At 42.7% G+C, this 17,098-nt stretch overlaps 1 protein-coding gene across 9 annotated transcripts in view; it reads right to left on the bottom strand.

Annotated features, from left to right (window-relative positions):
- Nucleotides 1-17,098, bottom strand: part of pde10a (phosphodiesterase 10A) — a 50,858-nt gene that overhangs the window by 20,206 nt on the left and 13,554 nt on the right. For 5 of the 9 annotated variants that reach the window (XM_031873620.1, XM_031873586.1, XM_031873611.1 and 2 more), the window contains one exon: nt 2,801-2,932. In XM_031873620.1, coding sequence (XP_031729480.1) covers nt 2,801-2,932 — 132 coding nt within the window. Of the gene's footprint in view, nt 1-2,800; nt 2,933-11,761; nt 13,610-17,098 lie in introns of those variants that run through there. The other 4 variants (XM_031873629.1, XM_031873637.1, XM_031873646.1 and 1 more) reach the window with 2 other exon arrangements.

The following is a 17,098-nucleotide window of genomic DNA, read 5'->3' as shown; positions in this document are numbered from 1 at the left end:
CACACACACACACACACACACACACACACACACACACACACACACACTTCTTCCAACATTGCTCTCCATTATCAATAAGACAAGGGGGTCCGTCATGTCAGGGATATTCAGCGTACGATATACAGAGTTTGATCAGATCGGTGCTGAACTGAAATGTTTAACAGTTGATTAAGCCTTTTACAGTCTGACAAAAAGACACAGAAGGTGTACACCACCGTGTGTGTGCGTGTGTTTGTGTGTGCGTGCATTGCATAAGGCACAAGTCAGTAGCGAGGGGCCTCTCGATGGGATCAGCAGACGGTTTGGGATTTATTAATTACCCCATGACAGCATGTGGTGTGAAGTAAACATTGCCAGTGGGACATTGGTCAAGAGAGGTGTGATGGTCAAATGACATCAGTGGGGATTCTGGGAAATTGTGTTTAGTAACTGACTGCTATAAGAGCAATCTGCTCTGTAACACATAATGACACACCAACATCTGCCTTAAAAGCCTAATCGTGATTCATAGGTTCAACTGTATGAAGCAATAAACAATAAGACAAAAAGACAAGAGAACGTCACAAGAAAATTGGGATTTAGATGTTATGACACGGCACATTTGTAATATCAGCTCAAGTGTGCAAATGTGAAGGCTTTTTTTTCTGGATTCACAGTCTGTAACACAGTCTTTGCACAAACACACACACTTGCGTCCATGTGTACAAACAAACAGATTTATGTCATCCAATGTAGCCCATCACATGATAAGTGAGAACGGGACAGGCTGCAGGGACTGCTTCCAGGAAGCAGTGGTTATCTCAGTGACGATCACATGAGGACAGGTCCTGCTGCTGCTGCAGCACACATAAAGAATATAAGATCAATCTGATCTCTAAAACGTGTCACTTTTAGAATAAATTAGCTACTTTTATCAGCAAAAAATACATATAGAGGAGAGGTTTCTTTAAAACAAGCAGAGAAATGTGTCAAATAAATCTACAATCTATAATATCAACACAGTGACCATTCAGCCAGTGTGATGAACCAGAAATTAAACACGGCTTGTTGCCATGTGAGTGGATACAGCCACTGAGAGGCTCCAGAGTGTCCGCTAACAGAGGTGGACTTGTGGAGTAATATTATCGATGTGATGTTAAGATCAACCAAGAGAAACACGTGCAACATAACGAGAGAGCTGTCAGGCTGATTGCTGATGTTTTCACTCCGAGTCTGGCCGCTTCTCGTACGGCTCAAGAGCCCAACTGCACGGAGCTCGTGGCTAAATATCGTCACTGCATTTTGTTACGTAATCTAACAACTTGGTTAAGACCAACTCAGCAGCCCCTCAACACCTCACGGATACAAACATTGTTTACTCCACCAATTTAGCATGGCACTCCTTTAACATTGTCGGACTCACAATGGACAGTTGTTCCGAAAAGATAACGTAAAAATCAAGGAAAGCGTGACATTAATTCTGCACACTGTTAACTGTGACTTTATTCAAGCGAGTTCCAAGTCCCAGTAAGCTGATTTTCCTGCCACACTGAAACGCTAAAACATGCTTTGAATAAAAGGCAGCTGTCATTTTAAGTATATGTAATTTATAGCAAACAAAACGGTTCATATGGTTCTTTAAATTGTTGATTTAAGGGCAATTAAGAGCTGAACTTGACATTTGCATTGAGGGAATTTTAGTTTTCTGACTCATATCATAACTGAAAACGGCTGAAAAACACAGCGACATAAGCCAAAAGTATTTTGCATGTCTGCGCTGCGGTGAGGTTTTGTGAATCTGCGTTTTGCTTTGCATGAGCTGCACCTGCTCTGACCTGATCTACAAGAGTGAAATGAGTTCCTAGTTGGCGCCGGCAAGAATGATTAACATGACGGCCTCCAACCTGTCAACCTACACACACACACGCGCACACACACACGCGCACACACACACTGTATACAGGAAAACTGTTTCAAATGCAAGCTCAGCCTTGAGAAATCAACGTCTCTGCATGGCAGCAATGAACGCAACCGTCTGTAGACATCATGTGTAAAAAAAAAAAAAAAACAGCTTCAAAATGAAACAAATCCGTCCTCCGCCAGTTTCCCGCTCCACTTCAACACATCCACACCCTGAGCCAGCGCAACCTCCCCCCGCCCCGCCCCCACCACCACTACCATCATCATCATCATCCCTACCCCTCCCCTGGGCCCCCTTCAGCCGGCTGCATGTCTCTGGAGGTCGCCTCTGACGTCAGCAGCTCGACTGGGCAGAGTGCCAGCCCTGTGGGCCCTTGATGGATGCGGACGGTCTGAGAAACAGTCCACTGTGCGCGTGGAGCGCACGGAACAGACTTAACTCGGCCCGCTCAAACACATCTAATGACCCGTAAACACCCGACAGGCCCGTTCCCTCTGCCTTTCTTCTATCACACACACTGATGATTGAAGGAGACAAATGTGAAGGTGAGTGATTTGTACTGCAAATGGCCGGGATAATAAATACAACCCGCAGAGGCACACTCTGGTTACTCTGGGTCTTTAAGAAAAAAGGTTTTAGCTTTTCAGCGCAATAAAAGTAAACGCCTGACGTGGCTGCAGCCTGTATTTGTGGTTGACTAGTCGGGAACTCATGTGAGATTATGTAGCTAAAAAGTATAAACATTTAACCGAAGCAAAATATCGCAGAAATTACAACTCTGCGTCAATATCCTGGAATTCGCTGATCCAATTATTATGTCACAGTGATCCAGAGAGCTGCAGCGTGTGTGTGTTTCCATGTTTGTCCCTGCTGCGTGTGTGTGTGTGGGAGTGGGTATACCTGCAGGCCTGCTGCTGGTCTTCCTCTTCAGCCATCTGTCCAACGTCTCTGCGCTCACACTCTCCAACACAAAGTCATCCAGCATCTGCGGGTGAAGCGAGAGGTAGGCCTTCACTTTCTCATCTGTCAAGCCTGAAAAGCACAAGAAATTAAAACATATTTTAGCTCAGGGACAACACAGCTTTATTTATGACTAAGCAAAGCATAAAAAATACAAAAATAGAAGAGTGTGGAGGAGAGAAACATGAGATATAAGAGCGTGGAAACGTCATATGCCAAAGGCCCACAGTGTTCCAGACATTCCCCCAAACAAAGGCACAGACTAGAAACAGCCGAAGGTCATCTCTTTCTCTTTACTGTGAGGTGAGAGCGGCAGCACAGCGCCTATGTTCCAGCTAAAGCCGTCAGATAGCCGGGCTGGCTCGCTTATGTTTACTGTAAAGCTGTGTCTCCAGAGATAGGAGCCCCCAACAGAGGCAGCAGGATAAAGGAGGACTCGAATGTGCTTAATAGGCAATTAGGTCCTCGAAAGCTCGCTAAGTGCTGCTGTTTACTGTCTTTGTTGTCAAAAAAGCCATTTGCCAGACCATCGTTGAGGGAAAGTTGTTTTTAATACACCCGCTGGCGTCTGAGAGGCCGTTGTGATGCACTAGGAAGCCATCATGTTGAGGTCACTCGAGCAAATGCAGTGTGCTTCTAAAACAAAGACTTCTGTTTAAATTCAGCCGTGAGACGTCACCACGTCATGAGACCGTGAACTCGATGCTGACATGAAATGCAACCGAATATAATAATTCCTGGTACAGAAAAACAAAATCCTACGACCAGGCTATATTTCCATTTTATGGTATGGCACACAGTAGTTATATCTGTTAGCAGATAAGGGTAGAAAGCAGGCCATTGTATTCAGACAGCACAGATCGTTTTTTGTTTCGTTTTCTCACAGAATATCTGGTTATCAGCCGTCAGACACACAAACACACATACACACAGCATGTAAATATTACTAAGTGGTGTGTGTTTGTCTAAAATCCTGTATGACATCAGGGTAATTAATGGCTGCAGACTGTGTGGCACAGACCTGACTGTTGTGCCAGATGACAAAAATGAAACCAGATGCAGGAGTCAGAAGCATCCACTTCAGCTGCAGGTAACTCTTATGTGTGTCTTTACAAAGTGTTTGAAATTGCACTTGAGGAATAGCAATTATTTGAATAGAATTTCTGAATCAAAGTGCTCCTGACTCTGGTAAACAGTCTTAGCGGCCACCTACGACCTTTGATCTGTTCGCCCAGAACAAATAATTTGATCTTCGGCTACGATTGATCACCTGCTCAGTGTGTGAGTGTGTGTGTGTGTGTAGGTCGAGCAGGCTTGTGGTTGCAGGCAAATAAGGCAAACAGAGGTGGGGGTAAGTTTGAGGGGTGGAGGACGCTGCAGTCTGACGCTGTCCAGACACGAGACACAGATCTTCAGGAACGGAACGCCTCACGAGACTCCTGGCCAGCTCTGACGCACAGAATATGGCTTAATAAATCAGAGAGAGTTAAGGGGGGGTGGGTGGAGCTGCAAGGGACAGAAAGACACAGAAAGGAGTAAAATGGAAGCGCTGCAAAATACCCTCACAACTTTGTCCTATTTGAAACAAAGACGGCACTGTGATTAGTGACACTACCAAAAATAAAACACAAGGAGGCTGTATCTTTATGAATACAGGTTTTGTGTGGAAAGTGATTTAGCTATCATATGTGTGCACATGAACAGAAATAGTCAAATGTCCTATTTCCATGGGGCAAAAACAAACGGCAGTGCTTAGAATTCTACAGTGGGCTTATAAATGGAGTTCTGGGTACATCCCTGTGCTTACAATGACCAGCCTGCACCAAAGAAAGAACACACCATGGCCCTCGAGAACAGACACTATTTATTTCTGACCCCTAACTCAACCCTTGAACGTTTGAAAAGTACAAGAATGTGGATTGAAAGTGCAACCAAATTTTTGTTTTTACTAATATCAGGAGTAGGTAAAAAAATAATCACAACAAGGCTCATTATTGCGTAAAGGTTAAGGTTGGCCATATTTATTATTTTTGTTATCGTCAACATTCTGTAAAATGACCAAAACCAACAACGTGTTAGTTCACTTCCCAGTACTTTCCGACTTCCACCACACGTCTGTGGCCGTCACCTCCAAGCCCATTGGTCCCTACTGAAGACATAAATCTAAAGATTCATTAAAACAGGTGGGCACTGTAGTATTAATCAAACATTATTCAAACAGGAGTAAATAGTGTTGCTGACTATTTTCAGCAACGGATTAATACATTATTGGTGCTCCTATGATTATTTCAGAAGGCAAAACCATTGGTTGGTTTTGCTCTTTTCACTGTACTTGACATTAAGAAAAATATTATAGACCATCACCAGACATATCCTATTAAACTATGTTACGATGATTCAATGTAATACCAGGAAAATGTAAGAGCACTGACGAGATGATGACGTTTTTTTTCCTGAACATTCTTGATGCTTTCTGTCGACCTGACGGACTTTCCTTCTGATTCCTTCCTAAGCCTCTCGAGCCACAGCTCAACCTAATGTGACCGCAGTGACACTCAGAGCTGTGGGATATGCGTCAGTGTCCTGGGCCTCTGACTACAACTAAGCAAAGGTGCAGCCAGATCTGTCCCACATGCTGTGGTCCACAATGGTTAACCCCACTGGGACCCACATGTGCTCTCTCAATCAGGAGGGAGAGACTGCTGCGGTAGAAGCAAACGCTTGGTGACTGGTTTGGCCAGAGTTCTTCTTTTTCTTTTACCTCAGGGGAAATTTCCTTCCCACTGGCACCAACGCTGCTGAAGACAATGGTGCCATCAAGAAAGAATAACACAATGTATGACACGGCAAACATTAACAAATCAAAATTGAACAAACTAAATATGTCCAAATCCTCATCATCCCAAGCCTTCCCATGATTTCAACATATAGATGTCTGTAGGATGTGCAGGCCTCCTCCAATGGTCACAAGATAAATCTCTGTGGTTGCAAGATTATTGATAGGAACAAAGTTTTGCCACAACATAATTTGGACTTTTCTTAAATCATTTTTTTGTGAAATATTGGGCCTGTTATGTAAATGAAACCATCCTTCATAAGCCAAAAGGAATGGGAACCACTGGTTTAGTCTTTCACAAAGTGTTGTATTTTAAACATTTATCATGTTTTTGTTTTTTTATATACAGTCTTTATTTGCTGTCAGATACATGTAGTATGTAATATTTCCCTCTAAAATGTAGTGGAGTAGAAGTATAGCATAAAATAGAAATATTTATGCAAAGTAGAAGTTTTTTTAAATTGTACTTAAATGCAGCGCTTAAGTATACTTCCCACCTCGGTGCTTAAATGAGTTTGAGTCTAAATGAAGGCGCTGGGAAGCTGCTTGTTCTGCAGCATGCTTGTGAGCAGCTGAAGCCCAGTTAGCAGAGATTTTGGTGCCTGACTCAGACTTGGACTTCCTGTACAAAAAGTGAAGCCCGAGTTCATGTTCAGTGATGTATTGTTGCATAACACTTATCTTGACTGAAGCACACCACACCACACCACACCCTGGGACTGGGAAGAGAAGGCCAAACCAGTCTGGGTCTCTGCGCCCTCGCATCCAAGTTTCAGTATGAACACGCTCCTGTTTGACGGGGAATGCGTTTACAAGACAGCTTGGACTGGGCACCTTCATTGTGTTGCGGCACCAGGTTGTGGTATTAATATGGAATGTCAGGCATCGAGCATGGTCTGAAATGTGCTTTCAATAAATATTCTTTCATGCATTATTAGTATACGTAGCAACTTTAAAGTATTGAGATGAACATCAGCTTTTGAAACCTGATACTGAGTCAGTTATGGTGAGATTTCATATGAGTCACAAAAAGTCATAATAAAAACGGAAAGTCCCCGAGTATTCCGGACGCTTCGTTTCTATCTCTTTATAGGAAGCTCCTGAAAGAAAAGAAACCCCAGTGAAGCGAGGCCTCGTTGCTCTCTCTGTATCCACAAGTCTGTCCTTATTCTACAATTTACATCATGTTTGATTTAAGCCTCCACAACACTTCAGTCTTCATCTGAGAGCTGACGAACAGAGATGAGGGGTTTGCACTGGACGCCTTCAGCTGCTGATCAACTACCTCGTTCTCTCTTTCTTTGTTTCTACTTTAAAATCTGAATTTCTGAATACAAGAGTCTGTGATGAGAGAAAACTCATCCACATATCACAAGGTATGCTTTGTAAATCCCATCAGGATTGCACTGTAATTTAGGTTCATCACTTCACGAGTTTGTCTTTGAAGTTATGATGATGGATGATCAAACATTTTTTAGAGTGCAGATCGCCGCCAGGTGTGTCTGCAACGACCATTGCTGTATTGCGTGATTGAATGAATACAACCCACAATTGGCTCACTGCAGGTCTAGACACCAATAAGCTGTAAGGCCCAAGTCATAAAACACACTTCATTCAAACTCAAAATGTATGCAGGCAATCGCCTCAAAGTCTTTATATGAGACACGTCATACGGTCTTGCCAAAAACAAAATTAAACTAACCAACCTGTCTGCCCGCTTATCAGCGGCCGAGTTGCAGCGAGGTACAGCAGTGAATGGTACTGGTAGTTCTGTTAGCTGTTAGCCAAACGCACTGTACAAAACAATAAAAGTGAACCAGAGAGCAGCAGCTGATACTTCTGCAGCAGTGTGTCTACTGGCAGTTTTGTTGGCTGTTAGCCAAACGCACTGCAAACTGTGAAGGTTGTTGCGTGCAATATGCACGTTGGGGGAAAGGGCTGTTTCACAACAAGGCTTCTCAGCTGACAGAAAATTGATATGGCAGTTGAAAGGAAAGTGGTTACTGTAGTTGTGAGTGAGGTGGAACTTAATTTGACCTGAGTTATTTGGGTTACCAGTATTTTATGTAGAAAACGGACATAAATGGATTTATTTATTTTTTTTGCTGAAATATTGCAAGATTTAGAGAAACGTGCAATGTAAAAGTAGCAAATTCCTGGAGGTACTGCTTGTTTCATTTAAACAATAAACTCACATATGCAGATAAAGGAACATTTTAAGAGCGCCTAAAGACAACGGCCAGCTCCACCCGATCGCCATCGCTCATCTCTATTTCCCATGAAGCAGTTGGCCATCTGTGTGACAGTGCCTGAATAGAAGGGAACGTGTCTTCAGCGCTCCTGTCAAACGATGTCGGGCGGCAATGTCAACAGCGGAGGCCGACCCCGGCGGTGCTCCTGTTTAGCGAGCAAGATGTAACTCCTCTGCTGCAACACATACAGTAGATGAAAAAGGCACATGAGAGAAAAAGGGAAAAGACCACTTCTCTCGAAGCGCACTCCTCCTGGCAGAGAGTCACGGGCAAGCTGCCAAGGTACTACTTTTCACTTTCCTGACATGAGGCTGAGGCAGGAAAGGGGAGGGAGGGGAGGGGGAGTGCGTGCGTCAGCAGGTCCGCCTGGGACTCCCTTGCCAGGAGGTGGGAAGAGCATGTGGTTCTTATCTTATCTCTGGGAGGGCTGGAGCACAGCGTCCAACACGCACATTCAGTCAGCGGCAAAGAGGACAAAAAGACTGAAGATGAAAACGCTTTGACTCCTCTCCCACCGCTCAACTAATTTATTCATTGAGCCTGTGCCGGTGAACCTGGGTATGTGTGTGTGCAAATGCAGGTGAACACACACACACACACCACATTCCACGGCAGCCAAGGGTGAGGCGACTGGTGCGGCTCAATCAATAGTCAGCCACTGAACAGGTGTCAAATTAAGAAAACGTTGTTTCCCCCTGGACTTTTAACTGCAGTCCAATCACTTCCAGAAACACGCCCCCGCATGGTGAAAACAAACACCGCTGCACAAACATGCACACCTAACACTCAAGACAGACAGAGAGGTGGACATTTCCATGGAAATGTAATTTGCATTATTTCCACTTCCATGGTCCAGGTCATTAGATGTAAAGGGTAAGGGCTATAAATGGCAAGCTAAGATATAGATAAGGCATGTCCCATGATCCACAGCCTAATAGTGTGGTCACAGGCAAGCAGCAACACTCCAGCTGCAGTTATAGACACATAGCAGGTCAACCTTCACCTTCAACTTACGTTATTAACTCAAACGTTTCGTGTGCATTCCCTGAAAGACAGCCAGAGGCGGTAGATCACACAGCCTACGACAGCGAGCCTTCAAACTAAAGCTGCGGTTGCTGCCTCGGAGGTCACATCTCACCCAAACTGGTGGTTTGATGTAGCGCTGCCTCTGTGCCCCCCCCCCCCCCTACCCCCCCACCCAGAGCCACATCAGTGACAAGGGGTCATGTTCCCCGCTGAACATCTGGACTGATGCTGAACTCTGCAGCCGCTCTGCAGAAGGGGCCAATGGGGACCCGGTAATGAGAACCACAGATCTGTGCGTCTTCTCCAGCGCCCTGTTCTTTTATGAGCCTTGACACGAGGACAAGTTGTAAAGAAATCTACACGCATGTGGCCTTTTCCCGTCCCCTCAGATACCAAACCACGGCAAGCTGACGAGGGGTCAACGGACGCCTTGAGGAGAATGTCACCCGTCTCACCGCTCAGATCGTGCACTGTGCCCTGGCACTGATCCGGTCCTGCATGGATCTTGAGATGAAAAAAAAAAAAGGGTTCAAACTGCAGAACAAGCTAATTTTCTTTGGCTTGAACTTCCTGACAGCTAAACACTGAAGACAAATCACAAAGAGACTATTTGGCATGTGTTCAGCCTGGTCTGGAGTTGTTTAGCCATTCAAATTTCAATGGTGCATTCATTTTCATATTTAATCATATCAATCACTATTTATATATTCTATGCTGAGAGGAGTCCTCACTGTGAGAGAAGGCACGCGGTGAGGCAGGAAATGTCCAGCGTGAGCATTTCCTGTCTGACAATACAGCCTTCTTCACGGAGTTAAGCAATTCGTCGACAACCAATTGGGTTTGAAAATGCCTGAGAGATTATATTAGGGCTGACCCAGACTGACCTCCGAATCTGACTACACAACTATCCACAAACAATGCACAAAAACATGCACACCCTTGTATATTTTCCCGCAATGTGAGGCTACAAACAGCTATTTATAATACCCCAGGACTAACCCGCTGCTTAGAATCACATGAGCATTCAGAAAGTGAATGAGCCAACACGTCATCTTTAACCAGTCCCATTTCAGAAAGGACAAACAACGATGGATAAACATGACAGCAGTAAAATAAAACACAAAAAGCCTTTGTAAACAGTGCTATAAAAACACACATATGTGTTCTGTGACAGTGAAAAGGCCTTGGATAAGTTACAATCAAATTATTCCCCGATCCTAAACCAATCACAGGGAAACGTGCAATGAGAAGGCAAACAGTGTGTCAAATCCTACATTTAATCTAGATTAATTGACAGCTGTACGATATAACATTACAGCATAAATGTGAGCTATGACAATTACAACAAAAGTGGAAGCTGGCAGTCAATGATTAACTTTTACTCTGGTCAATGTGTGAACGACTTCTTTATAGTGTTAGAAAATAGTACGAGACAGTTGAGCACAAGATATAATAATCCTTTTTTAGTCCCACGGAAACACACATTTGCAATTTGAATATTTAGTCAGCTGCAGCTACAGTTGTTTAGTTAATTCAAAAAAGTGTGGAAGCATTGTGTAATCTCAAATTCTTGTCCTTTTTTGGTCAGTATGAAGGCGGGATACCTACGAACCGTACCTCAATAATACATTCCATGACTGCAGTTTACTGCTATGTGTGTATTTTGGCATCACTCAGTATCCCAGGACCCAAACTGCTAACTGGTTATTACAGCGTTGCCACTAAAGGTCACTCGAGGTGCCACTTATACAAATGGAACCACGGACAGTGTTATTCATGTGGCACACAGACAGTGTAATTTACAATCACAGAAATAAATTAAAATAACTCCCAAAGTACAAGTTCCCACAGCAATATTACAAAGATATAAAACCAGAGAAAATTGCAAAAATATGCAACAAGGCCTGTAAATTCACCACTGAGTGGGAAAGCACATTATAAGTGAATATTTACTGTAAATTACAAATACATTCACTAAACTTTTTGCGTATTATTTCTTATTATGGCACCAATTTCTCAATATATTCTACTATTTTATAATTAAAACAATGCTAAATTGCGGAGTGTAGCAGCCTCTGACAATAAGAAAAAAGCTTTAAAAAAAGAAAAGCAATTAAGCAAAACAGCTGACGTAAAAGCCAAACTGAGTTTTATTAGGACACATTTATCCCAGCTATGGAACGAGAAACCTATATATCTAATGGTGTATACATATACAACTCGTAGTATTGCAATAAATAATACAAACATGTGTTAATATAGTTGTTATAACAAAGTAATGTCTGTAAGAATATGAATGCGGAACCATTGCCTTCAACTCTTATTTCTACAGGAATATTTTTAAATGTAATTCTCGTTAGGGAGTGGGCTGAACAGCATTTACACAGCCTATCCTCACTCCGGCGCGAGCTGAAGACTTCTTGATGCCATGTCTTATTGCAGCACCGCTGACTGTCCCCTCCTTGGTAGACCGGACCAGCTCATATTCGAGATGGGATTCATAAACCCGATCTTTATTTTTATCAGAAAGGACTGAAGAGACACACGCTACATTTTCCGTATTGCAGTCCTGTCTGGTCCCCCTCGAATGAAGTCCCCACCCATCTAAATCAGCTCTCAAGCTGTCATTCATAAAGTTGGGTAGACGCATGGGCAAATAACGAACGCCTGCACGACCAAAATGTTTTGGCACGGTTACCGACAAGCAAAGCTTTTTGTATTTCGCGTAAATTTCAGTTTGTTTTTTGTTTCACTCTTTTACAGTGTTTGTAAAAAAAGAAGACCTACTTGCACCCGGGAAACAGTCCGTTAACCTTCTGAAACAGCTTGTTGAAGACGGACCATCTTCCATGTCGGATTGTGAGCGCAGGAGGAGAGAGGAGCCACGGAGGAAAGTGCGCCTCTGCAGCTGCAACTTGGCGCGTCTCAGCAAAAACCAAAACTATTCCAGTACGCGTTAGTCTGATGGTGTCCTCAATGCTTCAGGCTGTGCACGATTTTTGGAAGGGCAAGAAGAGCAGTGTGCTGCCCCCCCTCCACCAGCGCTATGACCCAGCACCGCTGGCCGAGGTGTAGCTACAGTCGGCCCGCCTCCTCGGCGTGGTGGCTCCGCTGTGGATGTGCAGCAGCAGACTGGGGGAGCGGAGACGACGACGCATAGACACAGAGGGACGGGAGTAAAAAAGACACGCACGCACGCGCACACACACACGCACTCACACACACACACACACACACACACGCACACACACACACACACACGCACGCACGCACGCACAGAGAGGGAAAGACGGGTGCGCGCCAGTGTCAAGTCAGCTACAAATATCTAGCACAACTTCCGCTTTAGTTTTCAAAGTAAAAGCCAAAGCACTGCATGATGATTGTGTGTAGGGTGTCCTGTCAGGAATACTGCAATGAACGTAATGACATTTTGTCAAGAATTTAAGTAGGTCAGACAATCATTTTCAGGAATTCCTTTTAAACGTGCAGTTGTAATGCTTATGGCTAAATTAGCCTTTAAAATACATTGATTTAAGATATTTGGCTTCCTGGAAACATTCACAAATGCCATGACAGAGCGCTTAAAAATGTGAGTCATTGCCTAAAAAACACCGATGTTCAAAGATTCATTCATTAAGCTTTTTTTTCCTACACATCTAGCGGTTATTTTGAAGGGTGAGTCGTCGTCGTTTCCGGTGTTTTAGCATATTTGACGCGTCTGAGAAGGGCACAATTGACGCTGCTTAACTGCTGTTCCCGTTTTCTGAATGTGGCTGCGTAAAGGGGCCGAGCCATATAACCCCAGTGCTCTCCAGAGACACGCTGCTGTTTCCTGATCCACAGCTCAGTGGTCAAGGAGGAGACGCCAAGCTCCACATTTACAGCATGGCAGGACACATTTAATGGAGCGTCAACTTTTGCATACGAGGATTGAAAAAGGTCCAGCCCAGTGTTTAAGCATTTTGCTGTCGCTATTTACCAAGGCACTGAATTCCTTCCAGGTGCCGACCCTGACCCCTGACCTCCTCCGCAGATAGAGAGACTTAAAAACAGGGATCAATCTCTAGAGTTATATTATTGGGTACTTCCAAGCCAAATTTTATGAATGGCTTGTGTTCAATGAGCATTCAGAACAGTCCCTCTTATACAGCAGTCAAAAAGTAATTTTTCTGGGAAAAATATATATTAGTACATTTAATAAACGTTTGAAAACACTTTCACTATGGTACACTATGGTGCAGCATAAGGAAAGCATGTACAAACAATGTGTGTGAGAGTGAGCGATCAAGCAGGGGCAGTCTAAGTTTAGACTCCTAAACACTGATCACACCAGGTCTAATTTGTGTATCTATCCATTTCAGATTTCCCATAATGTTCTTTTGTCTCAAGATTTGTCTTTCTGCCTTTTTCTGGGTCACTGTTGATATTTTAGTTCCTGACTTGAAGTTTCTGCAGAGACTTACATTTACCAAAGGAATGCATTCAATTGATTTATTTCACTAGGCGTACATTTACATAAATTACAATTGTAAATATTGCCTTGAATTTGCACAATGAAATAAATCAATGTAGTCCATTCCTTTAGCAAAAGCAGTGCAGAAAGCTTGAATGTAAAAACGTCACATCTGCAGTGCAACTAAATATTTGGACCACAGTTATATTCCTATCTAATAATATCCAATCCCATAATAAAGATAATGATAAAAGAAAAACCTAATTAACCTCAAATTGAGGTCAAGTAGATGATCTGCACTGACTGAAGACAATCTGGAGAAAAAAAACAATAGAAGCTATATACACAGATAAATAAGAATGCTGAACAATGGTTTGGATTATACGAAGTTAGGATTAGAAAATGGCAAGACTGTGATAGAATTACCCCAATGCAAGTTTTCTTTTTGTTATTGTCAGATTCAAGTCTGAGTCAGAGGATTTCCTGTACCACTTTAGCTGTCTCTGACGTCTTTAAGGCCACACTTAGTTCCTGTTAACTGTACAGTTATTGCCTTGAAGCTAACCAAGCAATGCATCACCACCGATCTTTATATTTCCGCTATTAATATCCATGTAGAAAAGAGAAACATAATTCATTTACAGGACATTGGCAGAGCAGAACAATCCTGCTGCGGAACTAATTTTGTGCCGTGAACAGCAAAACTACACATCATTTACAGCATACATGAAGATCTTAGATCAATACATCACTTCACATCAACACGGGGTATGATCTGTAACAAAATATAAAATCTGTATAGTTGACGTGAGGATACCACATCAAGCTCCTAATGAAATGAGCTCCCTATCCCTGCAACCTTTGTAGATGTGTGCTCGTGTTATCAGTGCTCACACTGCACATCAACAGCTCTGAGTCGGCAACATGATACAGCATACAGCGTGCCAGACTCCCTCACGGCCGCAGCATATACTGATCATATCGGGAGAGGGATGGGAGGGGGGAGAGAGAGAGAGAGAGAGAGAGAGAGCTGTGGCAGGTTGCGTCAGCATGCGTGCTATCAATCACTGGCATTCCTACGCTTTCAAGCAGCTGGTCCATTCAGAGGTATAACATAATGGATTCTCTCCAATTTCAGCCTGATGAGAAAAGCTCTTAAAATGAGGGATGCATCTTACGGTGACACATCAGTTTATTTCACCAGTACGATGCTGCCCTTTGATTATTTGTAGTGTAATAGTAATGCAATAAAGCATGCATCTGTTCGTTTGAAATACTAATCTAATAACATTTTCTAATGCCCAGGAATTCGGGAGGTTGAGCTAAAGGGAAAGCCAAATAAATTCAGCCATTCAGGTGAAATAGAACCATTAACATGCAGCATATTGTCCGCCTTTTATTTGAGGATAGATACTTTAGATTTTGATCTGAAAATTCATACATATTCATGACTTTTATTCTATTAACATTAATAGTATTTTTCTCTGGATTATGAAACTAATGACAATAAATAAAGGAGATTGTTAGATTGTTACAAATGTCAAATGTAACACACACACAAAAAGAGAAGCTCAGAGAGCTCTGTTAGCTCCCTCGGGGCTCACCTCAGTGCGTCCTCCCTGCACTTCAAGTATCTTATGCACGGGAATTTAGATCTAAGAAAATTGCTTCAAAACATTCCCAGCACTGGAAGTTTATGAGCTTATGTGGGACAGTTATGACTGAAGAACTTATAGGGAAATGCGGTAGATCACAAGGGATGCCACAACTCTGTTTTTGACCCACCAGTGAACACTTCGTGGAGCTGTGGATGTTGATCCACGGCTCCACGAAGAGGCAGAGCAACCGCTGTAAGTTTGAAAGATTGTTACATAACAGGAAGTGAACTGACCAGCGTGACCTGTCAAACCAAAATTACAATTTAGCCCAATTGGCATGAAATATAAATTGCACTAAAGTAATGGTTTTATCTACACAGACAGCTGTATTTTTGCCCTTGCAAATAGTGGCATAAAATGGTATATTCTGTTTTAAGACACATAAGTCTCATGTTGGAAAATGATACAGATGCAACAGAATGACCCCAGCAAAGTTTGAGCGGTCATTTGTTTCCTGTACTATTTTAAGTACAAGTACAAAGCAAACAGCATTTTGTTAGGGACACATTGTTGGTTGCTAGGGAGCTGCCTGGCATCTCTGGCGGGGAAGTGAAACTGACATTTTAAGATTTTGATTCATATACTGTATATCCAATTACTGTTCATTTTAAAAATTTTAAAATTGTGGTAATAATGCAGTCACAGTAGCACATTCAGTTGTATAGTCTCTCCATTGACAGTAACACAATTTAGTATGTTACTCCTGCATTAACAGTTAAAAGTCCTGCATTGTTACCCAAGTAAAAGTTTGTGTTATTATCCAAAAGTATGTAAAATATCAAAAGCTTTATTATTATTCATGCATTAAAGTAACTATTTACTGTTTTAGTTGCTCAAAGTTGAGCTAATTTTTGAGATTTATAAAAGGGCTCAGTGCTGCTTTCTGTCAACGGACAAACATATCAGCACTCTGCACACAGCAGAGGGGAGAACACATGCACATACAAACACACAGGATGGAACAATACGACCTTGACATGATATATTGTTGTGGTTTTTTAGAAAGTTCCTGCATATTATACCTAGATCATTTTCTTCCTCATTCTCTCGATGAGAGCACATTGTTTTCTCCAACTAACAGTCCAATCGCCAAAACTATTCAGTTTTATACGAGGAAAAGCAGTGTAATCCTCAAATTTGAGAAGCTGGAACCATTTCAGGTCTAATTTACTGTTGGGTAATTTCATATATACCAGTCATCACATTTTATAAGCTCATCACAAAGTTATACAATATTTCCCTCTGACATGTACTTGAGCAGAAGTAGATTAACATACATTTGTATTTATGCATTGTACTTGATTAAATGTACTTTGTAACAGTCCACTAATGGTCCTTGTTGGATGTGCTTCATTAAGGATAATGTAAAAATTCATGTATTTACAGAAGAGCATCAATCATAGGCAGACATATGGATTTTGCGGCTAAACTAAGCAACCACAGACCCAAGAAAACCTCAAAATGCCAGGGCTCTCTCCGGGTTGATCTATATCAATTTGGAAAGGCAGTGCGCACTCTTATCTCCGACAACATTATCCTGCCATCAAATCCCATATTTTTCTGTGAATCATACGAGTTAAAGTGAAATTTATGGAAATAAAAAAGGCGACAATGAAAGAAGGTGAAATGTCATGTGTCTTAATGTGTGTGTCACGTGCAGAAGGTTCCTATAGCTGTTGGTGAAAACGCAGCTTTACTTTCGTCCGCTGGGGGATCAACAGCTGACTGAAGAGAGAAGTGGTCGGCAGCCGTGCTTAAACTGTTCCCCCCTCTCGGCTGTTTTTAGCAAACATCCTCCTGATGACTATACGGCCTCAGTCTCCCTACATAAGAGCTGCACATCTTCAGACGTGTGTGTGCTTGTTCACACACAGCCTTACCCCCCTACCCCCACATTACAGACCTCATCCACTGAAGCGCATTTCTGATTCAAAGCACTGTACACGCTTTTTGCACTCTGCGCACGCACACACACACACACACACACACACACACACACACACACACACACAC

Source organism: Anarrhichthys ocellatus, unplaced genomic scaffold (assembly GCF_004355925.1).
Source record: "Anarrhichthys ocellatus isolate YVR2014 unplaced genomic scaffold, GSC_Weel_1.0 scaffold3, whole genome shotgun sequence".
In the NCBI taxonomy this organism is placed as follows: Eukaryota; Metazoa; Chordata; class Actinopteri; order Perciformes; family Anarhichadidae; genus Anarrhichthys; species Anarrhichthys ocellatus.
Note: the sequence above shows the minus strand (reverse complement) of the source record. Positions and strands in the feature narration are given on the sequence as shown.